At 34.1% G+C, this 23,363-nt stretch overlaps 2 protein-coding genes across 4 annotated transcripts in view; one reads left to right on the top strand and one right to left on the bottom strand.

Moving 5' to 3' along the window:
• The window catches only part of LOC149805313 (zinc transporter 6-A-like), a 68,966-nt gene extending 61,814 nt beyond the window's left edge, over positions 1–7,152 (bottom strand). For both annotated transcript variants that reach the window (XM_089949224.1, XM_089949225.1), the window contains exons 1-2: positions 6,997–7,152; positions 1,095–1,144 (exon numbers count right to left, since the gene is read on the bottom strand). In XM_089949224.1, the coding sequence (XP_089805350.1) occupies positions 1,095–1,144; positions 6,997–7,057 (111 nt within the window). In that variant the 5' untranslated portion in view covers positions 7,058–7,152. The remainder of the gene's footprint in view (positions 1–1,094; positions 1,145–6,996) is intronic.
• A 171-nt stretch (positions 7,153–7,323) lies between these two features.
• Positions 7,324–23,363, top strand: part of LOC149805312 (xanthine dehydrogenase/oxidase-like) — a 212,841-nt gene continuing 196,801 nt past the window's right edge. For both annotated transcript variants that reach the window (XM_089949223.1, XM_089949222.1), the window contains exon 1: positions 7,324–7,423. In XM_089949223.1, the coding sequence (XP_089805349.1) occupies positions 7,346–7,423 (78 nt within the window). In that variant the 5' untranslated portion in view covers positions 7,324–7,345. The remainder of the gene's footprint in view (positions 7,424–23,363) is intronic.

Raw genomic sequence — 23,363 nt, 5'->3', positions numbered from 1 at the left:
AGTGGTACCATTTTCATTTAGGACCAACCAAACTTCAAAAGAAATCTTCTGGTGAAAACTCCCATGATGTTAATATGACTTTTTGTTCAGGAGAAGTGATAACAGATTTTCAAGATGGCCACCCTGGCAGCCATACTGGACCCATTTGCATTTAGGATATGCTAGACATCATATGAAGTCTTGTTGACATGATAATCAATTCAGAAGAAGTAACAATAACAAAATTTTCAAGATGGCCACTACATGAAGAAAAAAAACCCATATAAACTGTAAACACACTATATGATGAAGTTACTATCATGTGGTCACTAGTCAAAGTTTGACTATTGCATAACACATACTGACATATACTTATATAAAAAAATGTAATTGGAGAAGGTGGATAATAATTTTAAAAAATAATAATAATAAAAAGTAAAATTTATAATAAAATAATAATAATAATAATAATAATAATAATAATAATAATAATGACAGCTCATTTGGTCAACTGACCAATCTTTCACGAGGCCTTCTACAATGACATTTGTACACACACACACACACACACACACACATATATATATATATATATATATATACATACAAGATGAGGTGTCTTAAGACAGCAAATGCTATCAAAAACTAGACAAATGTTTTACTGCTGGAATAAAATATGCATCCGCTTCAAGGATGAGTACATAAAGGATTCACAGATGTAGTAGTAGTGAACCCTAACCCTCACCAAGAATGGAATATTCTTTAACATCATTCAGAACTATTTTAGTTTTTAATTCAAAATACAGAATCCAATTTACATGGGATGTAGATGGCATGTACATGAGGCCAATATAAAAGGGTTTGGAATTTTGTGGATTAAGTCTGTATCCAAACAGACTTGATTTCATTCAGTCCTTGATCTTTGCGTTGTTTTGCTGTGCAATACCATTTCCAGCATAAACTAAGAACCCACCACCTGCTGTGTTCCTGTCTTCATGGAAAGGTATATCATAACTTATTAATAAAAAGTTGTCTAAACGATTCTTATTTAACAATATTTCAGAAATTTCAACATCATAGTCTCGTGATTTAATCACTTATTTGCTTTATCTTACCATTGTGTTTCTTTCTCCATGTCTCCCCAATTCACTGTATCCACCAGAACCTGAAATGGCAAATATAACACTGATGACACAATTTCTCCAGGGTCATAGATCACACAGTGGCTTAAATTTAATATGCGTTAATAACATTAAATTTAGTATTTTCAGCTTTTGGAAATGACACATAAGGGAATAATAAAAAAGAACCAGAGAAAAGAAACAGTCTTTAATGAAGACTGGTACACTAAAGTACTTGTAAAAAAATCCATATAGCAGGGAAAAGACAGTCTTTAATGAAGACTGGTACACTAGAGTGCTTGTAAAAACATCCACATTGAAAAAAGTAGTTAATTTACATTTTCATGTTGCAAGAGACCATTGATTTTAATCTCTAATTGAGTGCCGTGTGTGGCAATGGTAGCATTGAATTTCTGAACACTAATAATTCTACAACATTACTTATATATACTAAAGAGCACAATAATGCTAAATGAAAACTTGATTAGGCATAAATTCAATACTCATTCTTTTGGACTGATTCTATAAGTCTATAATAATTTGTTATCTCCCATGGACTCATATTTATACATATAACTTTGAGACTCATTTATATATAAATGAAGATTTCATGATGGGGGGAGGAGTCTGAACAGTATATCTTTTATCCTTGGAAATCCTCTCTCCTTATGTATTGGCTAATCATTGTAGAAGATACAAGGAATTATATTTGTGTCACTTGCTGTCCTGTACCACAGACAACATGCATTCAGCAAGAAATTCCAAGGAATTATATGTGTCTCTTGCTGTCTTGTACCACAGACAACATTCACTCAGCAAGATTTTCCAATGTATTATACTTGGGTCACTTGCTGTCCTGTACCACTGACAACATACACTCAGCAAGAAGTTCAAAGGAATTATATGGCTCTTGCTGTCCTGTACCACAGACAACAAACACTCAGCAAGATTTTCCAATGTATTATACTTGGGACACTTGCTGTCCTGTACCACTGACAACATACACTCAGCAAGAAATTCCAAGAAATCATGTGTCGCTTGCTGTCCTGCACCAAAAACAACATACACTCAGCAAGAAATTCCAAGAAATTATATTTGTGTCACTTGCTCCCTGGTCTGATAAAGATACATGTATATTTTCACCTTCATATGACCTTGCTTGAGGATCACTGGAGGTGGGGTTAAAATGCACAAATAAAAAGGACAGTGCTTAATGAGTCTATAATCTAATCTGACAGCTATCCTTTCCTGGGTTCTAGACTAATGACAGTATAAGTAACTTTAACCAGAAACTTGACAAAGAATTTCAAATGACCCTGACCTGGTCTAAGTGTCAGAGCTTGTGTTGCTGTGCATGATTATGAAAGGACGAAGTCTAAGTATGATAACACTCCAGCATACAAAATTTGACTGTAACTTATCCAAGAATTTTTAAGGAAATCCGACCATGATGATGACTTAGTAAAGCACTTAATCTTAAGAAGCTCTAAGTGCTCTACAATTTTAATTAACTCATAAGGACATATACAGTCAAGGTTACCAAAGAAATATCACTGCAGATTTATCAACAAATCATTATGAAACCTTAAGTCTTACTACGTCTGTTCATGCGGCTGGAAGAGGTGAGGTTTTTTAAGCGCTCTTAAAAGAAATAATGGTCCAATTGTACAAGAAGCAATTCATTCCATGTGGCTAAGTCTGATACGTAAAAGAACACTGTCAACAGGACTTGATTATCAAGGCGAGAATCATGAGAATATGTGTATGATAAAAACAGTGCAAGTTTAGAATTGGTGTACACATTGGTGATTTCAGATAGGTATTTGGACTGTTGGCAGCCAATGAAATGTAGCAAAGAGATGAAATTTTCTGTTTGATTCTGCATCAAGCAGGTAGCCAGAGAAGAGTGCAGTGGAGGAGGGACAGTGCCCAGATCTTCGTACTGTAAGACAACCCAAGCAGCGATGTTTTGAACATTCTGAAGTCTCTGTATCAGCATTAAAATATACCAGATAAAACAGAATGCCAATAGTCAAGAAAGTCCATAGGAATAATAATTGTTATTTGTAGATAGTACTAAGGAATAATAACAGTCATGTGTAGATAGTTCTAAGGAATAACAATAGTCATGTGTAGAAAGTAATAGGGAATAATAATAGTCATGTGTAGAAAGTACTAAGGAATAACAATAGCCATGTGTAGAAAGTACTAAGGAATAACAATAGTCATGTGTAGAAAGTACTAAGGAATAACAAATATTAAAAAAATATTTTCAGTTTGGAAATTTGTGATGTTTTCCTTGAAGCTGAAAGCCAAATTTCAAAAATTTGTGTAAGCATTCTATTTTTTATATGAATTTTTGGGTCTCTCATTCCTTAATATTATGGGAAAATTATAAACATGTAATACTGAGGCTTCTTTAAGTCCCAAAAAGAATAATTACTCATGGAAACCAAATATCTGATAATATCCTGGACTCCTTGGTTTTGATGCATTAAGCACTTATTTTAAACTTTTCAAAATATACACCTTTAATAGCGATACCTCTTACTACTTTAGAAACATCAGTTATATTAGTAAAGGATGGGTAAAAAAATGACAATGATATATTCCTTTGTACTCTTTATGGCATGCTTTCAACCAACATGTTTTCATGTATTATGTCACCTGTTTTGACACACTTCACAGAATTCTATTTCTTATCATGATACCACAGTACATTATGCACAGGAAAAATTAATATAGCACAGAGCAATATCAATAACACATACAAAACTCAAGTTTATAACAAAATTAAATAAAAAGAAATTTAACTTTGCATTCCTAAAGCTTTTCTTTTATTCATCATAATTTTCACATTGGAACAGAATTTTAACAAGAGCTCGAAGGATAAAATTGGGGAAAAATATTGATGGTATTATATTAAATTGTTTAATTATAATTAATAGAAATATTATATTCAGCGTATGACTTTTTTCCAATACTTAATTGTGAATAAGCAGAAAGACCAGTCCGTGAATGTAACATCTTTTGACTCAAAACTGTTTTGCATCCTTCATAACTTATTTCTTTAGTAAAGCAAATAATCAGAGAAGACATAATGTTACAAAAGGTTTTATTGTCATTTATTATAATTCTTACCCCTATGAAACAAATTTAATTTTTTTTATTTATCAAAATAAGTTAAACATCAAAATTATTTTAAAGGATGATTGAAAATTTACTATTAAAGTGAAATTGCTTATTTATCTGATAGAAAAATCTAAATTTTTTATTAAAATAAGCACAAATGTAGAGGATGCCAATTTCATTATGAAAAATGTTCCAAAAGTATGGGTTATTTTGGGTTAAATTTGCACAAATTAGAATAACAAAGAACTAACTCTGAACATACTAATGCCAGATCCACATAAAGGTTTAATTTAAAACTCTTTACACCATTCTAAACAGTCATCATGCAGCTCTGAGTTACGTGGCTAAAACACAGAGTAGCAGACTGGATACATATTATGGTGAGAGGATGAGTTGCCCCATCAGATTAGCAACTAATAATTTTTACGCGGGCTTATTGCTTGAAAAAACAGAGAATTAGTGAAATGTAGCGATAACAACGTAACTAGAGAGCGCTTCAGTTGGGCCGAGTGCCACCATGTTACTATTTTTGTACAGAAAGGGTACCCCTCTTTATGGGGCTCCCATTCTTTTAACTTTGAATAATTTCATGAATAGTGGGAACACTTTACGTGATAACTTGTGCAAAGGAAACCATTTGGCTTTTCTTTTAAACTATACATTATTGGTAAGAATTTGATAAGGCTCAGAGAATATCTTCATGACAAATCCACAAAACGTTTGCAGATCATGGAAGGTTTTATTTATGTATTTAAATATAGTTTGTGCAAAGAATATTGTGGTAATTATCTTCATTTCGTGGGAATGGGTTGTATTATAGCATACCCTCTGTCTCATCTTTAACTGGAAATATGTGTGAATTCTCTCCCTTGAGCACCTGGTAGAGGTAGCAACCACAGAGTCTGACATTTTATCAATAAAGTACAACGAAATCTGCGACAACACAAAATCACCTTATCAGTATAATAAATATACATATATTTATAGAACATTAAGGTGATTTAATGTAAGGTACTTTACTGACAAAATGTCAGACTCCTTCAGTAGCAACTATATACTCAATGAATATAAATATCGTTGCTACCGCTACCTGTAACCAGCAGTTTGTTTTTATTATTACTGCTACAAAATAGTATAAAACCTGCTTGATACCTATGGGTATGAAATTAATGTAGTAGTAAAAAAGATTAATACAAATTTATACTTGTATCAACAAAGATGAGTAGTATCCATACACCCTGTAAAAACATCTTCATTTGTCTGTGATTTTATTGTTATTTTACACTGTTTAAAAAAAAATTAATAATTGTTATGACAAAAAATGCCAGCACAACCCAACTATGCAAAAAAGCAAATGTAAAATATATAAATTAATAAAAATACAAAGTATATAAAGTACCGTATTGAACTTTCCACAGGAAATATTTGAGAAAAATAAATATTTTATGTAAAATTTCAGTCATAAAAACAATATTTTTAGATGAATTATTTAATCGAATTCTAATACATGTAGGCATTTAAAAGGAATAACAGATTTCTTCTGAAAAGTAAGGAGGCAGATGTTACCGATCTCTTTTGAATTTGTTGTTGTTGTTGTAGGGTTTAACGCCATTTTTCAGCACACGATAGGCTATACATGGTGGCCAGTATTAATGGTAGCGGAAGAACCTGGGAATCCCTGGAAAGAACCACCGACCCTCGAGATGCTACTGGCAAGCTTTCTCACATACCCACACTGGCCAAATCTGAGACTCGAACCCACGCAGACAGATGTGAGATGGCAGTGATCCGTAATGGAAAGCACTTTAGACCACTTGGCCACTCTTTTAGATTTAACTTTCACATGAATAAAACATGAATAAAAACAAGCTTTACACATAATATGGCTTTTGGATTGGATATACACTCATAATTGTAAATTCTGAGTAATTAAAACTGCAAATTTTGATTTGGCCGAGGCACATTTCCCCAAAATTTCCTTTTATATACCACATACATTTGTAAATTATGCCTCAAGAACAGTCTGGTTATATTCTCAAGTGACTGCTTCATTAATTGACCAAAAAAAAATTCCATTACTGGATTTGTTTTCAATATATACACTGTACCAAAAATGCTCACGTTTTTGGAGAATTCTTCTTTTTGTTGTTGCAAGCAATAAAATAAGTTGTTTGCACTTGCTATGAGCAAAAACCATGAAACGGAGTATACTTTATTTTCTACTTTGTTATTTCTGATGCTTTGACCTTCTCAAAAATACCATATTTATTAACCTGAGATGAAATTTTAAATTTGACCTGTTATCCCTATGAAATAAAAAAACATTATTTATAGAAATGCATCTTTGTTTCATTTCACAACTGGTATTAATAATGATAAGTTTTTCAACAAATCTTTCAGTATAAGCAAATGGTGTGATAGTGATGTCACTGAGCGATGCGTTCTCTTCCAGATGTGACTTTATGACGCTGCATTAAAATGTGGTATGGAACGAGATCTTGAGCAACAGAACAATGGCCCAGCCGTTTTGTAAACTTCAGTTTGAGGAGATGCTGTAACATTCATGAAACCGGACCCGATCATTTCTGACCTAAAAGCTGCATGTGTAATGACGATTCTTTATTGAAGGTATGATCTGCCTAAGAAACATTTAATCTACATCTATAAAACATGTACACGACAGTAAAACGAAAATGGGTGATTCACGAAAATGTGTAAGAGATGACATGTCAAATATTTTTGAATGTGATCACAGCTAATGTACCTTTGCCAAGATCAACAGATACACTGCTACTTATTAAATCTGGTATTACATTAGCTGCCATTGTAAGTCATGTAACTTTGTGCAGCGTAATAAAAACTTTCCGTGAATCGAACTAGCCACCTGAACAACACTTCACAACATGCTCTATTTGTTAAATTGTTGATGAATGGTCAATATTGTATTGTTGAGACCAATCAAGATCTTTGAAACATGAATTGAGACGGAATGGGGGCAGTGCCGGGGATTCCGTCATCAGCCATTCAAAATCGTTTAAACGAGTTTCCCATAGATGTAAAGTTTGGTTAATTTTCAGATTGATATGTAAACAAGGTGAAGGAACATATCAACGATGGAGGTAAATAGTGAAAAGAACGCATGTATGGAAAGTCCAACAAGTGTGCTTGTATTTTATGTTAATGGCAAGAAGGTAAGCATGCAAACAGAACGCAATGCATTTTTATCTTTCCAAATAGATATTTTCAGTTATTTATAGTACTACCAACTATTTACACACTTACATAAGCAGTACTTGGGTCCCAGGAAAGTGTTTTTTAAAACTGGGTTACATCGCATATATGACATCTCACGTGATGCCGCATATAGTTGAATGACAGTATGTAGATCGAACAGCAAGTTGTTCCCTGTCTTTTTTCACCCCTTCTTTTCTTCTTCTGATGACATTACTGACGTAGACGCCAACAATAATGTCAGAAATAAAAGCGGCGAACAATTTGCTGGTCTAGTATGCAGACTTGATTAATCTTTGAAACATCAACTGAGACGGAATGGGGGTAGTACCACTCCGTCTCAGTTGATGGCATTCTCCCTGTTATGGTTGGGGATAAAAAGAGCTAGTTCTTCAGAGAATTACAACCCACAAATGCCTTTTTTTTGGATAAAACAATCTGATTAAAGTCTATTCTGGTCTTTTCATGTGGAATTCTTCATGTGACATTGTACCTTGAAAGTTTGATTTTGATTAGATCGTGGTATCATTAAATCATTTAATCCTAGGTTGTGAAACTTAATCTTTCTCAGTAATGTACTGGTGTGAAATATTGTAGACTCTGTCTCTCTCTCTCCCTCTCTCTCTCTCTCGTCTTTTATAAGTAACAAAGTCTGATACTTTGGTCACTGTAAGTGGAGAGAGTTCAGTAACATGCCCCTGTGACACTGGAACTGTTTTATAAGTATATAATACAGACACACTAGTCTCAGGAGATGTTTTCCAACTCTTGTGCCAGGAGTGAGCTGCAATAGTTACATGTTCCAGGAGTGAGTTGCAATAGTTACTTGTTCCCACGAGTGAGTTGCAATAATTACTTGACCCAGGAGCGAGTTGCAATATTTACATGTCCCAGTAGTGAGTTGCAATATTTACATGTCCCAGTAGTGAGTTGCAATATTTACATGTCCCAGTAGTGAGTTGCAATATTTACATGTCCCAGTAGTGAGTTGCAGTAGTTCCATGTCCCAGTGATCAATTTGCTCAACACTACTTAAAGGTTATGTACCAGATGCAAGCTTGATACTAAAACGGAAAAAAATCATGAAAATGTTTAATTAAACCCTTTAAATGCTTGCTACCTTCGACAAATATATATCATAAGGAACAATGTATATAATTCAGAAACTGATTATCTTTTTCTTTGCTTTGAACATAATATTTACATGAAATGTGACCCACTATAGTATCAAGCAAGCATCAAGTCAAAACAAATTTAGCTTCATGTTATAGACTGATGGCAAGTAGGTAAAATAAGCCCAATTGACAGTTGGCTTGTGCTAAATCTTAAATAATGTCGATTTTTGGTGTTTGTTAAGAGTAGAACATGTCTGTGAGAAAATGCATGTTTAGACCTTGTTCAGATAATGCGGTTTTAACCCTAACCCCAACCATGTTCAGATGGGTTCTTTGAAAGTGTATATGTCTGTAAAGAGGCCACATTTTTTTCCTTCTTTTTAGCCGTTTTTCTTTTATAATAGAGAGGGACGGTAAAGGTGTTTTAAAAGTAGTAACATGGCAGTGTGAGTCAGATAACTCAGGGTTAGCAGGAAATAGCCTAAAACAAACATAACAAAATAAGAAAAATGACGTGTGACATCACCATGCTAAAAGTAGCTAGGAGAGACAAAAATGAGTATGAAAAATATCAGATGAAAATGATTGTTTTTCCACAACTGTAGAGAAGATTGTGACCTTTATAATGGGCACCTCCCAAATTTGCACAGTGCTGTGCCATGTCACTTTGTTAACCTTTGGATCCAGCAGTGACTGCTCATACATAAGTATGTTTAGATTAAATTGAAATTCATGCTGTATCTTTTACATGGATATGTCCTTTAATATATTAAATTATCTGGTTTCTTTAAAAGTTCATTAATATCTTAAATAGGAAGGAAGTAGAAACACCTCATACAAACCAAAATGTCAGAACAATAAACTGAATCACACAAATCTGAAGTTTGTATCAATGAATATGAACTGTATTGGGAGTAAGACATTGGACTATAGATTTCTATTATAGATGTTGAAAAACCAAAGATTGTTGCTATCCAGGAAGCTAAAATTATTAACTCAATCACTGTTTCCAAGAAGAATGTAATTATTATGTATATAGGAATGATAGAGTTTTATATGGAGGAGGGTTATTACTGTTACATGAATGTAATACTTACAGAGAAATGAAATTATTATCTGTATAGGAATGATAGAGCTTTAAATGGGGGAGGGTTATTACTGTTACATGAATGAAATACCTACAGATGAATGTAATTAATATCTATATAGGAGGGGCCCCGAGTGGCTGAGTGGTCTAAAGCGCTCTCCGTTATGGATCACTGCCATCTCACCTCTGTCTGTGGTGGTTCGAGTCTCAGATTTGGCTAATGTGGGTATTTGAGAAAGCTTGCTGGTAGCTTCTCGTTGGTTGGTGGTTCTTTCCGGAGTTTTCCCGGGTTATTCCTCCACCATTAATACTGGCCGTCATGTATAGCCTATCATGTGCTGAAAAATGGCATTAAACCCTAAAACAACAACAACAAATCTATATAGGAATGATAGAGCTTTATATGGGGGATGGTTATTGCTGTTACATGAATGTAATACTTACAGAGTAATGTAATTATTATCTACATATGAATGATAGAGCTTTATGTATGGGGGGTGAAGGTTATTATTGTTACACGAACATAATACTTATAGAGGAATGTAATTATTATGTATATAGGAATGATAGAGCTTTATGTGGGGTGATGGGTTATTACTGTTACACGAACGTAATACTTACAGAGTAATGTAATTATTATGTATATAGGAATGAAAGAGCTTTAGATAGGGTGGGTGGGTTATTGCTGTTACATGAATGTAATACTTATAGAGGAATGTAATTATTATGTATATAGGAATGATAGTGCTTTATATGGGGTGGGTGGGTTATTACTGTTACATGAAGATCTTAAGTAGATGCTGCTATCAAAAATTGACTTTGGATCTGCATGAGACAAATTTGTAGTGAATGGACAATCCCATTACAGAGATAGTTTTTACAGAAGATCAGACAGTTGCTGTGATGATATTCTCTTGTTGAGAGAACAGCTTGAGAAAATAAAATCTAATAAGAATGGATATAAAGCCCATATACATGTTATGGGGTTTTTAATTATAACAACACTGATTGGACAAACAGAATAAGCAAACTAGGAAATATGCTTAGAAACTCTGAGGGCCAACAACTGATTGATAATTATTAATAACCATGGCTTAGGATAGAAATAATATATAAGACTTCGTCTTGGCCTTACATTACCAGGCAAAATCTCATGCATAGATTCACCTGATTGGTGTAATGATCATGATGTCAAAGCTTGTACGCTATGTATACAAGTCCATTTATCACCGCAAAAAAAACCAAAATCGTTCAAAATTCTGTTTATCAATAGAAGTTTTAATGCAACAAGATCTGGAGCTGGTGCCTTTACATAATTGCAACATTATTATGGTCTGGAAATTAAGAGGGATATGAATTAGAAAACCTTTTCTAAGTATGACAGTTCTTTCAGAATTGAGCAGATCATTTGTATCCGAGTGCTCTGGAATACAGAAGACATTAGAAGGGTAGTTTGCACAAGAGACAGAACTTTTCCAAATGCAAAGTGTTTCTGCAAAATTGAGAACAAAATGGAAGGAAAATGTTAAAAATGAACTTCCACAGCCAGAAAAAGATTCCCAGTGCATTCCTCTGATTAATACAGAACATGAACAACAAAGCTGAAACACAGAATACCTATTTCTGCAGAGTTTTTAATCACTTCAGTGACATGCCTTTATCTTGAATATTCGCACAGGTATCAAAATTAGAAAATAGAGTAGTGACATGTTTAGTTCAAAAGTTGCTACATGGTATAAACTTTCCTGATCTCATATGTATGAACTGACAGTCACAGATGTCACTTTTTCCCAAAAAGAAGAGCTGTCAGGAAGTCCTTCCCACAAATATTAATCACAGCTACTCAGTTTCTCAGAAAACCCATTTGAGAGCTTTTCAAAGTTAATATGGAACTTTTTTTCTGAAATAAGTTTTTGTTGTAAAGGCTGATGATGCCCAGTGCAAAAATGTCTTTTAGGTGTAGCAAGAATAATAAAGAAAAGTCTTTCATTAAAGTTTTTGCATTTCTTTCATACAGTGAGTTAATAGGCCATTTTGGCATTTCATGCATACATTGGGTTTACAGGCCATTTTTTCATTTACTGCGTACAATGCAGTTATAGACCATATTTGCATTTAATGCATACAGTGCAGTTACAGGCCATTTTTGTTTTTAATGCATACAATTACTGGTCATTTTTGCATTTCATGCATACAGCATGTTTACATGCCATTTAGTTATTTCATGCATAATAACAATAATAATAATAATGAGGACTTTGTATAGCGCCTAATCTTTAGAAGCTCTAAGGGCTTTACAACATTAGACAACACCTATAAGATAAAAAACATATAATGATATGATTACAAAAACAAACACCATAAAATTAGAAAACATTAAAAAACATGCTGAGAATATTTAAGGTAGGAAACATTATTAGGTCTTTAAGTTTGTTCTTGCAGTTGAAATAAGTGAGTATTGAGAGCTCTCTTGAATGTGATCACTGTGTCTTTGTTTCTAAGTTCAGTGGGCATTTCATTCCACATTGCTGCGCCCTGGTATGCAAAAGAACGCTGTCCATATGACTTTGTTTTCATAGTGGGAATAATGAGTATATGATTGTCAGAAGAGGAGCATAAGTATCTTGCTGGTGTGTACACATGGGTGAGGTCGGATAGGTATGTTGGTCTAGAGTCCAACAGTGAAATGTAGCACAGAGAACAAATTTTTTGTTTGATTCTGGATCGAATGGATAGCCAGTGTAGGGTACAGAGCAGCGGGGAGGTGTGCTCTGATCATGGTACTCTAAGTATGATCCGAGCAGCTGTGTTTTTGAACTTTTTGAAGTTTCTGGAGCAGATATTTAGATGAACCAGACAGAATTGAGTTACAATAGTCCAGTCTTGAAAGTACTAATGAACACACAAGTGTTTTAGTGGCATCAACTGAAAGATATTTGCGAATTGAGCTGATGCGTCTCAGCTCAAGATATGCAGCCTTGCATATGTTCATGACATGTTGGTGCAATGTGAGAGTACTCTCCAGAGTAACGCCTAGGTTTCGTACTGATTGAGTGAATTTAATGTTGGCGTTGCTGATATTTATTGTTTGAGATAAAGGATGTGAATGAGAAAGTCTTTGTGTTGCGATCAGAATGGCCTCAGTTTTATCATCATTTATCTGCAGCTTGTTACATGTCATCCATGATTTCACATCAGAAATGCACCTCTCTACACCTTGGATGGTAGCATCAGCTTCAGTTGGGTGGCTAGCTTTGTATGTTTGGGTGTCATCAGCGTACAATTGGTGAGACACTGGATGATGATCTATGACACTTGAGAGCCATTTTTTTGCATTTTGTGCATGCACTGGGTTTACAGGCCATTTTTTGCATTTCATGCATACAGCATGCTTACATGCCATTTTCTTATTTCATGCATGCATTGGGTTTACAGGTCATTTTTTGCATTTCATGCATACAATAGGTTTACAAGCCATTTTTGTATTTCATGCATACATTGGGTTTACAGGCCAGTTTCTCATTTTATTCAAACATTTACAGGGCATGTTTGCATCTTATGCATACAGTTATAGGCCATTTTCACATTTTATGCATACATTGGGTTTACAGGCCATTTTCTTATTTCATGCATGCACTGGGTTTACAGGCCATTTTCATATATTTCATGCATACTGAGTGGGTTTACAGGCCATTTTTTGCATTTCATGCATACAGTGGGTTTACAGGCCATTTTTTTGCATTTCATGCATACAGGGGACTTTTGTATTTCATGCATACATTGTGTTTACAGGCCATTGTTTGCATTTCATGCATACAGTGGGTTTACAGGCCATTTTTGCATTTCATGCATACATTGGGTTTACAGGCCAATTTTGTACTTCATGAATACAGGTACAGGCCATTTTTTGCATTTCATGCATACAGTGTGTTTACATGCCATTTACTTATTTCATGCATACATTGGGTTTACAGGCCATTTTCTTATTTCATGCATGCACTGGGTTTACAGGCCATTTTTGTATTTCATGCATAAAGTGAATTTACAGGCCATTTTTTGTATTTCATGCATACATTGGGTTTACAGGCCATTTTTGTATTTCATGCATAAAGTGAATTTACAGGCCATTTTTATATTTCATGCATACATTTGGTAAATAGGCCATTTTTGTATTTCATGCATGCAGTTGGTTTACAGGCCATTTTTTGCATTTCATTCATACAGTTACAGGCCATTTTTTGCATTTCATGCATACAGTGGGTTTACAGGTCATTTGCATTTCATGCATACAGGGGATTTACAAGGGATTTTTGCATTTCATGTATACATTGGGTTTACAGGCCATTTTTTGCATTTCATGCATATATTGGATTTACAGGCCACTTTTTGCATTTCATGCATACAGTTACTGTAGGCCATTTTTTTTCATTTCATGTATCATTGGGTTTACAGGCCATTTTCATATATTTCATGCATATATTGGGTTTACAGGGCATTTTTTGCATTTCTTGCACACATTGGGTTTATAGGCCATTTTTTTCATTTCATGTAGTATTGGGTTTACATGCCATTTTTTGTATTTCATGCATACAGTGGGTTTTTGCATTTCATGCATACATTTGGTTTACAGGCCATTTTTTGCATTTCATGCATATATTGGATTTACAGGCCACTTTTTGCATTTCATGCATACAGTTACTGTAGGCCATTTTTTTTCATTTCATGTATCATTGGGTTTACAGGCCATTTTCATATATTTCATACATATATTGGGTTTACAGGGCATTTTTTGCATTTCTTGCATACATTGGGTTTACAGACCATTTTTTTCATTTCATGTAGTATTGGGTTTACATGCCATTTTTTGCATCTCATATATATATTGGGTTTACATTTTTTTCATTTCATGCATACAGTTAGAGGCCATTTTTGTATTTCATGCATATATTGTGTTTACAGGCCATTTTTGCATTTCATGCATACAGTGGGTTTACAGGGGATTTTTGCATTTCATGCAAACAGCGTGTTTACAGGCCATTTTTGCATTTCCTGCATACATTTGGTTTTAGAGGCCATTTTTGCATTTCATGCATACATTTGGTTTACAGGCCATTTTTTGCATTTTATGCAAACAGCGTGTTTACAGGCCATTTTTGCATTTCCTGCATACATTGGTTTTAGAGGCCATTTTTGCATTTCATGCATTCATTGGGTCTACAGGCAATTTTTTGCATTTCATGCATAGAGTTACAGGTGATTTTTGCATTTCATGCATACATTTGGTTTACAGGCCATTTTTTGCATTTCATGCAAACAGCGTGTTTACAGGCCATTTTTGCATTTCCTGCATACATTGGTTTTAGAGGCCATTTTTGCATTTCATGCATTCATTGGGTCTACAGGCAATTTTTTGCATTTCATGCATAGAGTTACAGGTGATTTTTGCATTTCACACATATAGTGGGTTACATACCATTTTTTTACATTTCATGCATACAGTGGGTTTACAGGCCAGTCACCATATTCTAGAGATCCCTTGCTAACACATACTCGTATGAAGACATAAAAAGCATTTTCCCTGTTCTTTACTTTTCAAAGTTTTAGTTGGTTATTTACTATGAAAAACCACTACAGGATACCTTTCATTTGTTCATTTGTTTAATAGTTTTAACTTAATCAGGATATGTCTAGAACTCAAAAATCTAATTTGAAAAAGAGGGAAGTTTCTAAATATATATGAGATTTAACAGAGTAATGTTTTAGGTGGGGCTTGCAAGATTTATGAGTTTCATATAAAGCCATTCAGTTTTTTTCTTTTGGACCCAATTGTCTAAAAAGTAGTGTGATACCCTTGGATTAACCTTGCTTAGTTTACTGTGAGGTATCTATAACCGGTAGATTGCATTTTCTTTCTGCAATTTTTGGGTGCTAGATGTAGGTGGTAATGTCAGCAATGACTTGGATGAAACAAGCGTTAATGCCAATTCACACATTTAAGATAAGCAAAAGTAGCATAAATGTTTGTTTGGGAAAATGTTGAAGTGATCATATTTGTTGTACAATAATGTCGTTTTGATGTCATGGAATATTGTGAAGTTAAAACCTTTCTGATGTGAACACTTGCTCATGGGATGGGATCAAAATCTGTGGGATGTATTATGTAGAGAATCTGTAAGGGGGTGGTGGTGCAGTTTTTGCTGTATTTTCCAATTCAAGTAATTTATCTCCTGACAGGAGAACAATTTTTGAACTGTAAAACACAATTATGATACCCAGACTCTGTGGTTCAAAAATGCTAATTTTGGAGAAATTTTATCTGACAAAACCTTAATCATTCTAATGAACACACTAACAGCGGTCACTCTCACATGTATGTATGTACATGCTTCCTAGTCTGGGGGCCCCGAGTGGCCAATTGGTCTAAAGCACTATCTGTTACGGATCACTGCCATCTCACCTCTGCCTGTGTGGGTTCGAGTCTCGGATTCTGCCAATGTGGGTATGTGAGAAAGCTTGCCAGTAGCTTCTTATGGGTCAGTGGTTCTTCTCGGGGTTTTCCCAGGTTCTTCATCCACCATTAATACTGGCCGCCATGTATAGCCTATCATGTGCTGAAAAATAGCATTAAACCCTACAACAACAACAACTTCCTAGTTTGTATTGAGAGCTTTGTGCCTTGTAAGCATATTTTCTCATCTGGTATAGTTGTACTGGTAAAATGTATCATTAGATCCATATATGTATGTGACTGATTTAAGACCACAAAATTAAATGGTAGCAGCACACTATGTATTTATGGTCACCATGGTTAAACTCCAAGAAAACTGATGTTTTAGGTGGTTTTTAGTAGCTGTTTCCTTTCAATGTGGTATGCTGGAATCAAGATACTGGTATTTTTGCCTTGTATGTTTTGCAGGACTTTCACTTTTACACATTGTTGGTTTTGATTTGTGTGTTGTGAAGCAATTCACATGGGTCTTGTATTATGTTTTAACGGCAGCACTGCCACATTCACACATGGGTGGTTTTAGCCTTGTGTGTTGTGCTGGACTGCCACTTGTGTTTTTGCCTTGTGTGTTGTGCTGGACTGCCACTTGTGTTTTTGCCTTGTGTGTTGTGCTGGACTGCCACTTGTGTTTTTGCCTTGTGTGTTGTGCTGGACTGCCACCTGTGTTTTTGCCTTGTGTGTTGTGCTTGACTGCCACTTGTACATACTGGTGGTTTTTAATGCCTTGTGTTGTGAAGTGGTGCCACATTTAACAACTGGTAGTATCAGTCTTGTGTGTTGGGCAGCATTGCCACACTCACATGCTGGTGATATTTGTCTTGTATGTTGGGCAGCATTGCCGCACTCGTATAGTGGTGATATTTGTCGTGTGTGTTTTCACATTTACATATTGGTGGTTTTTGTCTTGTGTGTTGTACAGTACTGCTGATATTTTTTGCCATGTATTGGGCAACATTTACATCTTGATAGTGTTTGCTTTGTGTATTAGGCAGCATTGCATTGTTGACATACTGGTACTTTTTTGCTGTGTGCGTTGCATTGCACTGCCACATTTGAATACTGGTAGATTTTGCTTTGCATGTTGGGCAGCATCTCCACATTCATATGCTGGTTGATCAGCATTGCCACATTCACATACTGGCAGTTTTTATCTTGCGTGTTGGACTATATTGCCACATATACATCTTGCAATTTTTTGCCATGTTTGTTGGGCAGCACTGCCACATTCACATGGTGGTAATTTTTGCCTTATGTTGAGCAGCATTGACACATTCACATACTGGCATTTTTTATCTTGTGTGTTGGACTACATTGCCACATATACATTTTGCAGTTTTTTGCCATGTTTGTTGGGCAGTACTGCCACATTCACATGATGGTAACTTTTGCCTTATGTTAATACGAGACCCATGTGAATTGCTTCACAACACATTCACATACTGGCAGTTTTTATCTTGTGTGTTGGACTACATTGCCAGATATACATCTTGCAATTTTTTGCCATGTTTGTTGGGCAGCACTGCCACATTCACATGATGGTAATTTTTGCCTTATGTTGAGCAGCATTGCCACATTCACATTATGATAGTTTTTGCCTTGTTTATTGGGCAGATTTGCCACATTCACATACCAGTAGATTTTACATGTGTGTTGGTCAGCATTGGCATAGTTTAACATACTGGTAGTTTTTTCCTTGTGTGTTGAACAGCATTGCCACATTCACATACTGGTAATATCTGTCCTGTGTGTTTGCCAGCATTGCCACATTCACATTTTTGCCTAATGTGTTGTGCAGCACTGTCTTATTTGCTTACAAGTAGACTTTGTCTTGTACATTTCAAGTATCTATAGTATGTAGTAGTATAGTATAGTAGTATAGACTACTTGAGGTAAGTTAAATGTTTGGTTTAGAAGGTAAATCTTGTCAATCATCCGATGTATGTTTTAGTTTGTACTTTCTTAAAAGATCAAGTTCCAAGATCAACAACAACAACACTAAAAAGAATAACAATCCCGATTCCTATTAACGTGCTTTGCTTCAGGGAATTACAAGCATACTGTGTTATTTTAGGAAAACTACAAAGTAGGTACCCAGGATTTCAGTTATCATTGGTGATATAATGTACCTACTTTTGGAGTAGTCTTTTAACAATATTTGATTGAAAAGTCAAATACCAGTAGGTCACATTGGTCAAGCGATAAGGCCAAATTAAAATGTGTTCTGGTTTCCTGAACAGAATCCTAAATTTTTCTTGTTGACCCTATATTTATTGAGGGGTTGGGGAAAAATTTAGATAAAAGAAAGATTAAAAAGTTTTGGAGAACAAATTGATAAAGGTATGTACCGGTAACTATGAAGATAAATTCACGGTATGAGTGATGTTTATATTGTAGTTTATACTTCATTGAAATCTGTCCGGACAAAAAAATGATAAAAAAATGTATTGACCTACCACCCCAATTTTCTTCAATCTAACCAGAACCATACATATTTCTGTATTTGCCCTGAAGTACCCAAAGCAGTTTGTGGATTTAAGTTACCATACATATTTCTTTATTTGCCCTGAAGTACCCAAAGCAGTTTGTGGATTTAAGTTACCATACATATTTCTTTATTTGCCCTGAAGTACCCAAAGCAGTTTGTGGATTTAAGTTACCATACATATTTCTTTATTTGCCCTGAAGTACCTATAGCAGTTTGTGGATTTAAGTTACCATACATATTTCTTTATTTGCCCTGAAGTACCCAAAGCAGTTTGTGGATTTAAGTTACATGTGAGAAGGGTGGCTAATAAATCCCTTTCAGTTTTTGAAATATTGAAAAACAGAATTTAATAAACATCAGTATGTTTAGCAAGTTAGTGTAATAGAGATTTATATATTGAGTTTGTATAAAAATTAATCCACCCATTCTCAGACTCTAGCTTTTCAAGTCTAGGAGCCCAAAAAGTTTAATAAAGTTTGAATATCAATATATCAGCCATAAATTCGTTGTATCTATAAATGTCAGTATATATTCTATTGTAAAATAATGACTCATTCAAGAATCTGTGTCAGTTTCTCTATCTTTGTCTTGTCTTGTTTCATAATTAATTAGGAAAATGCAAACACAGCATTTTAACCCACCAGGTTGTACTAGAAAGGGTGTTGAAAGAAATTGACACTTATCAAAATTCAGGGGCACGGTTCCCTAGATCACAATACTGGTAACCTCTATCAAATGTCATTTGTTTGGTCAAAGTCTGTTTCCAGAACTATACATGTTAAAAATTGATACTGTTCTATTTTAAGCTATTGCCTAAAATCTGTTCTACTCGAGTAAATTGCAATGCACAATTATCAATAATAATAATAATAATAATAATAATAATAATAAAGAGGTAATATAATCATTTGCATGGAACTAATTCTCAGTGTGACCCTCTATAATTTGCATACATAGTACATAGTTGCACACATAGTAAGGAAAAGCACATGCAAAATTTCTTTCTTGAGAAAAAAAATAACATACAACCTCATACAGAAATAATACCCCCAAGATAAATTTATATATAGAAATAAGGATATAATAGAAAATGTTTTAAAAAACATGCACCAACTAGGTACATGCATTACAAAAAAAAAAAAGTGAGGGAACAAAGTGGAAGGTTTGAAAAAGTTGTTAGGAATCTTGGTCCTTTAACTAAGCAACAGAAAAGAGCAAAATCCAAATTTAGTAAAATTCAACAAATAATTTATTTCCCTAGAATACAAAGTGAACATTTTTTAAAAAAAACTTTAGTATTGTGAATTAAATTTGAAATAGTCCTAAAAGTTCTATGACTAGGCCAGAAGCAATGACTATTCTGAATGAATACCAGTGATGTTCCAATAAATTCCATTTCAGAATGTGCTTATGTAAGAGTACCATGGAAAAGTGTTGATGTGATAACAGTCTTGATGTATTACAATGATATAATCCAAAACGTCTCTAAATAAATTCAAAATAATTCCAAATTAATGATGTTGTCCTAAAGCACTTTGTAATTCCAATCACTCATTTTAATTTAATAAATAAATTCTCTCATATTAAATCTGAACACAACCAAAAGACTGAATCCACTTTGGATGTTAAGAGAGAAATGAGTAATTCTAAGATATATAGCACTAATATAAAAACCTAAATCACAGTAAGGTGACCAGGATGTATATAGAACTCAAAACCAAGTAAACACGACATTAGTAGGCCAAAACTCCAGTGCTCAATGATAGACCAAGGTCAATCATACAATACAAACTAAATATATATAACACATCCTCTCATAAAGAAAAAAAGATTTATAGAATAAAATACTTTCTTTTACACATTAGTTAAATATACATAATTATAATAATTTAAAATTACATGGGAAGTTGTCTTATGAATGTTACTTAGTATACACAAAATAAAGAAATATAGGACTTCTTTATATATGAAAGTTCATCTGCAATTAGATTGTCTTTTCCCTTGACGTGACTAGTGCAAAGTTGTATTCCTGCAACATCAAACTCTACCTTAACAATTTGTAATTTTTGTTTTTCATTTTGTTAATGAAAGGGGTTGTAATCACTGAATACAATAATCAGAGATGGAGCTGAACTAATAGACACTTCAGAGTGTTGCAAAGCCAATATCATATCAAAACCAGAGGTCACAGGTTCAGATCCCGGTTGAGTCATACCAAAGATTTATACAAATGTTAAAAATCTAAATCACATACACCTCTTGATTGTGAAATAATTTCTCTGTAGTTTCTTTAATGTTTTGTTTTTGAAAACAGCACACTGGATCAGATCTTCACCATTTTTGTCTTCCTGAATCAACATCATAACCACCAATGCCTACATTACTTGCATCAACAGACATTTTTTATTGATTGACTGAAATTTGGAGCTGGAAGAAATGGTGGACACTTAAGTATGGTCTTTAATGTATCAAAAGCCTCATGACTTTTTTCAGACCAATGAAATTTGGTTTTTTCTTATTTGTCAAATTGTCAGGCATTCAACAGTTATGGAAAAATTGGAGCAAAATTTCCAATAATATCAATCATGCCCAAAACTTGCTTCAGTTGCATTTTAGTCATAGGCACAAGGAATTGAGAGATAGCCTTGAGCTTGCCTGAGTCTGACAATATGTCTTAAAAATATAACAGAAGCATGGCAAAACTCACTTTATCCTAAATTTGTTGTCAAATTTGTATCTCTGAGACAATCAAAGAACTTTGGAATGGTTTCCAAGTGATATTTCCTTGTGTTGTTGTAGATGATAAATGCACAGCCATCTCAATACAGTTTTTATGCAGATATTTATGCTGGGACTTTGAGATATTAGGGTAAGAGGGCTTTGCTAAATAGTTATAAAGAATTTTAACTTTAGAGCTGAGCTCTAATGCAAGTAAGGATCAGTTTTAACACCGGTTAGATGAAGAAGTCATAAATCCTGTCAATTTTGCAAATTAGAAATTGAGGATGAAATTCATTTACTTAAATCATGACCTCAGTACAAGAAACAAAGACAGTTAATATACAAGAAAAAACAAAACATTTAGTAAGAATTTCAACAGCTAAATAAAGTATAAAAGTTCTGCTTCAAAATTGATTGTTCACAATACGTATCCCTTCGTTGGTTTGTAGGAGAGTTTATACACAAGATGTTAAAGTGTAGAGAAAATAAATTAATATACAAAGGAAACAATAATGCCACCTTGACACTGTTTGTAATATTAATACTAATAATTACTCCTAATACATGTTGTTAACTGCATGTAATAAAATACTCTTATACAAAGGATAAAGGCATTTTTTTTTGTATATTAACTGTCTTTAGCTGTACTGGCATGAGTGCACGATGACACAAACAAATATGAATGGATTTTTATCATGCCCATTCTGTGGATATATCTATAGAATACATTGAATTATCCAGATAAATAACATTCTTTATAAAAATTTTTATAGATATTATAGATTTAACCAAACTTAGCACATGGGTATATTTAGACATTGAGACAACTTGAACGATTTTCAGTCCATGACATCAGGTTCAGGTCAAAGACTGTGATACAGAGTTTTGCATTGCTTGCATAGGTATTATGTAAAGATGTTAACCTGGACATGTAAAAGAAAATGTTTCTGTTGTCAAATTACTAAAATTATACAAAAGCCTTCAAACACTCAGAACACGCTCAACATATGCAGCTGCGACCTAGTTTGATAAATATATAATGTAAGTCTGTTATAGAACTATTATTGAGGTAATACATTTATTATAGCAAAATCATAGTTTTTATGTGATACTTGCAGAATGATTTTTGAATGGGGGCTACCTCTCTGCAGTTTTTTAAGGAATAATCAGCAGAACAAGCAACACAGACCCTGATTACATTTTGTGACAGAAGATTATTACAACTCTATGATCTTAAACTAAGTAGCAGAAAAGAACAAAAACCAACAAGTTTTGTAACGTTCAAGATATTATTTCCCTTCAGTAACAATGAAAATTTAAAAAGAACTAGTAAAGTGAATTAAATTCCAAGTAGAACTAAAAGATTTATCACAAGTCTAAATGTATGAAGTTTCTACTGGATTCTAGTGTTATTCCAGATCAGTTCCAATATTGAATGTGTTGATGTGCCTGTAGTCTCAAATGTGGGAATGAGACCACTTTGGTGGCCCAGTGGTTAGAGCATCTGCCTAAGAAGCAAGAGGTCATTGATACGAACTCCGATGAGTCATACCAAAGACTTACAAAAATGGTACTAACAGTTGCCTCTCTAGGCACTCAGCATTAAGAGGTTAGTGTTAGGACTAGCCGGCCTGGTGTTAAGATAATGTTACTGGATGGGACATCATGCTACATGTCTGCGGCATGATGCCCCAGTGCAAGACATCACTATAAACTGTAACACTGCAGACATCATAGCGATATGACTGAAACCTTGTTAAAGCTACGTTAAAATCCAAATCACACACACTCTCACTAATCAAATGTGGTAATGAACCAATGGCATGAATGGTAATGATGTGCTAATAGTTTTTTGATATATCAGAATAATATAGTCCAAAAATGTTTTTTTCCTTCTGAAATCCCTATAATTTGAAATTAATGTTCCAGTCCAAGAATGTTATATATGAGCACTTTGCAGTGAAAAATAATTTGAATAGATAAT

The sequence above is a fragment of the Sinohyriopsis cumingii genome, chromosome 2, assembly GCF_028554795.1.
Source record: "Sinohyriopsis cumingii isolate HCF-2022 chromosome 2, ASM2855479v2, whole genome shotgun sequence".
NCBI classification, from domain to species: domain Eukaryota; kingdom Metazoa; phylum Mollusca; class Bivalvia; order Unionida; family Unionidae; genus Sinohyriopsis; species Sinohyriopsis cumingii.
This window is presented reverse-complemented; position numbering and strand designations above follow the sequence as displayed.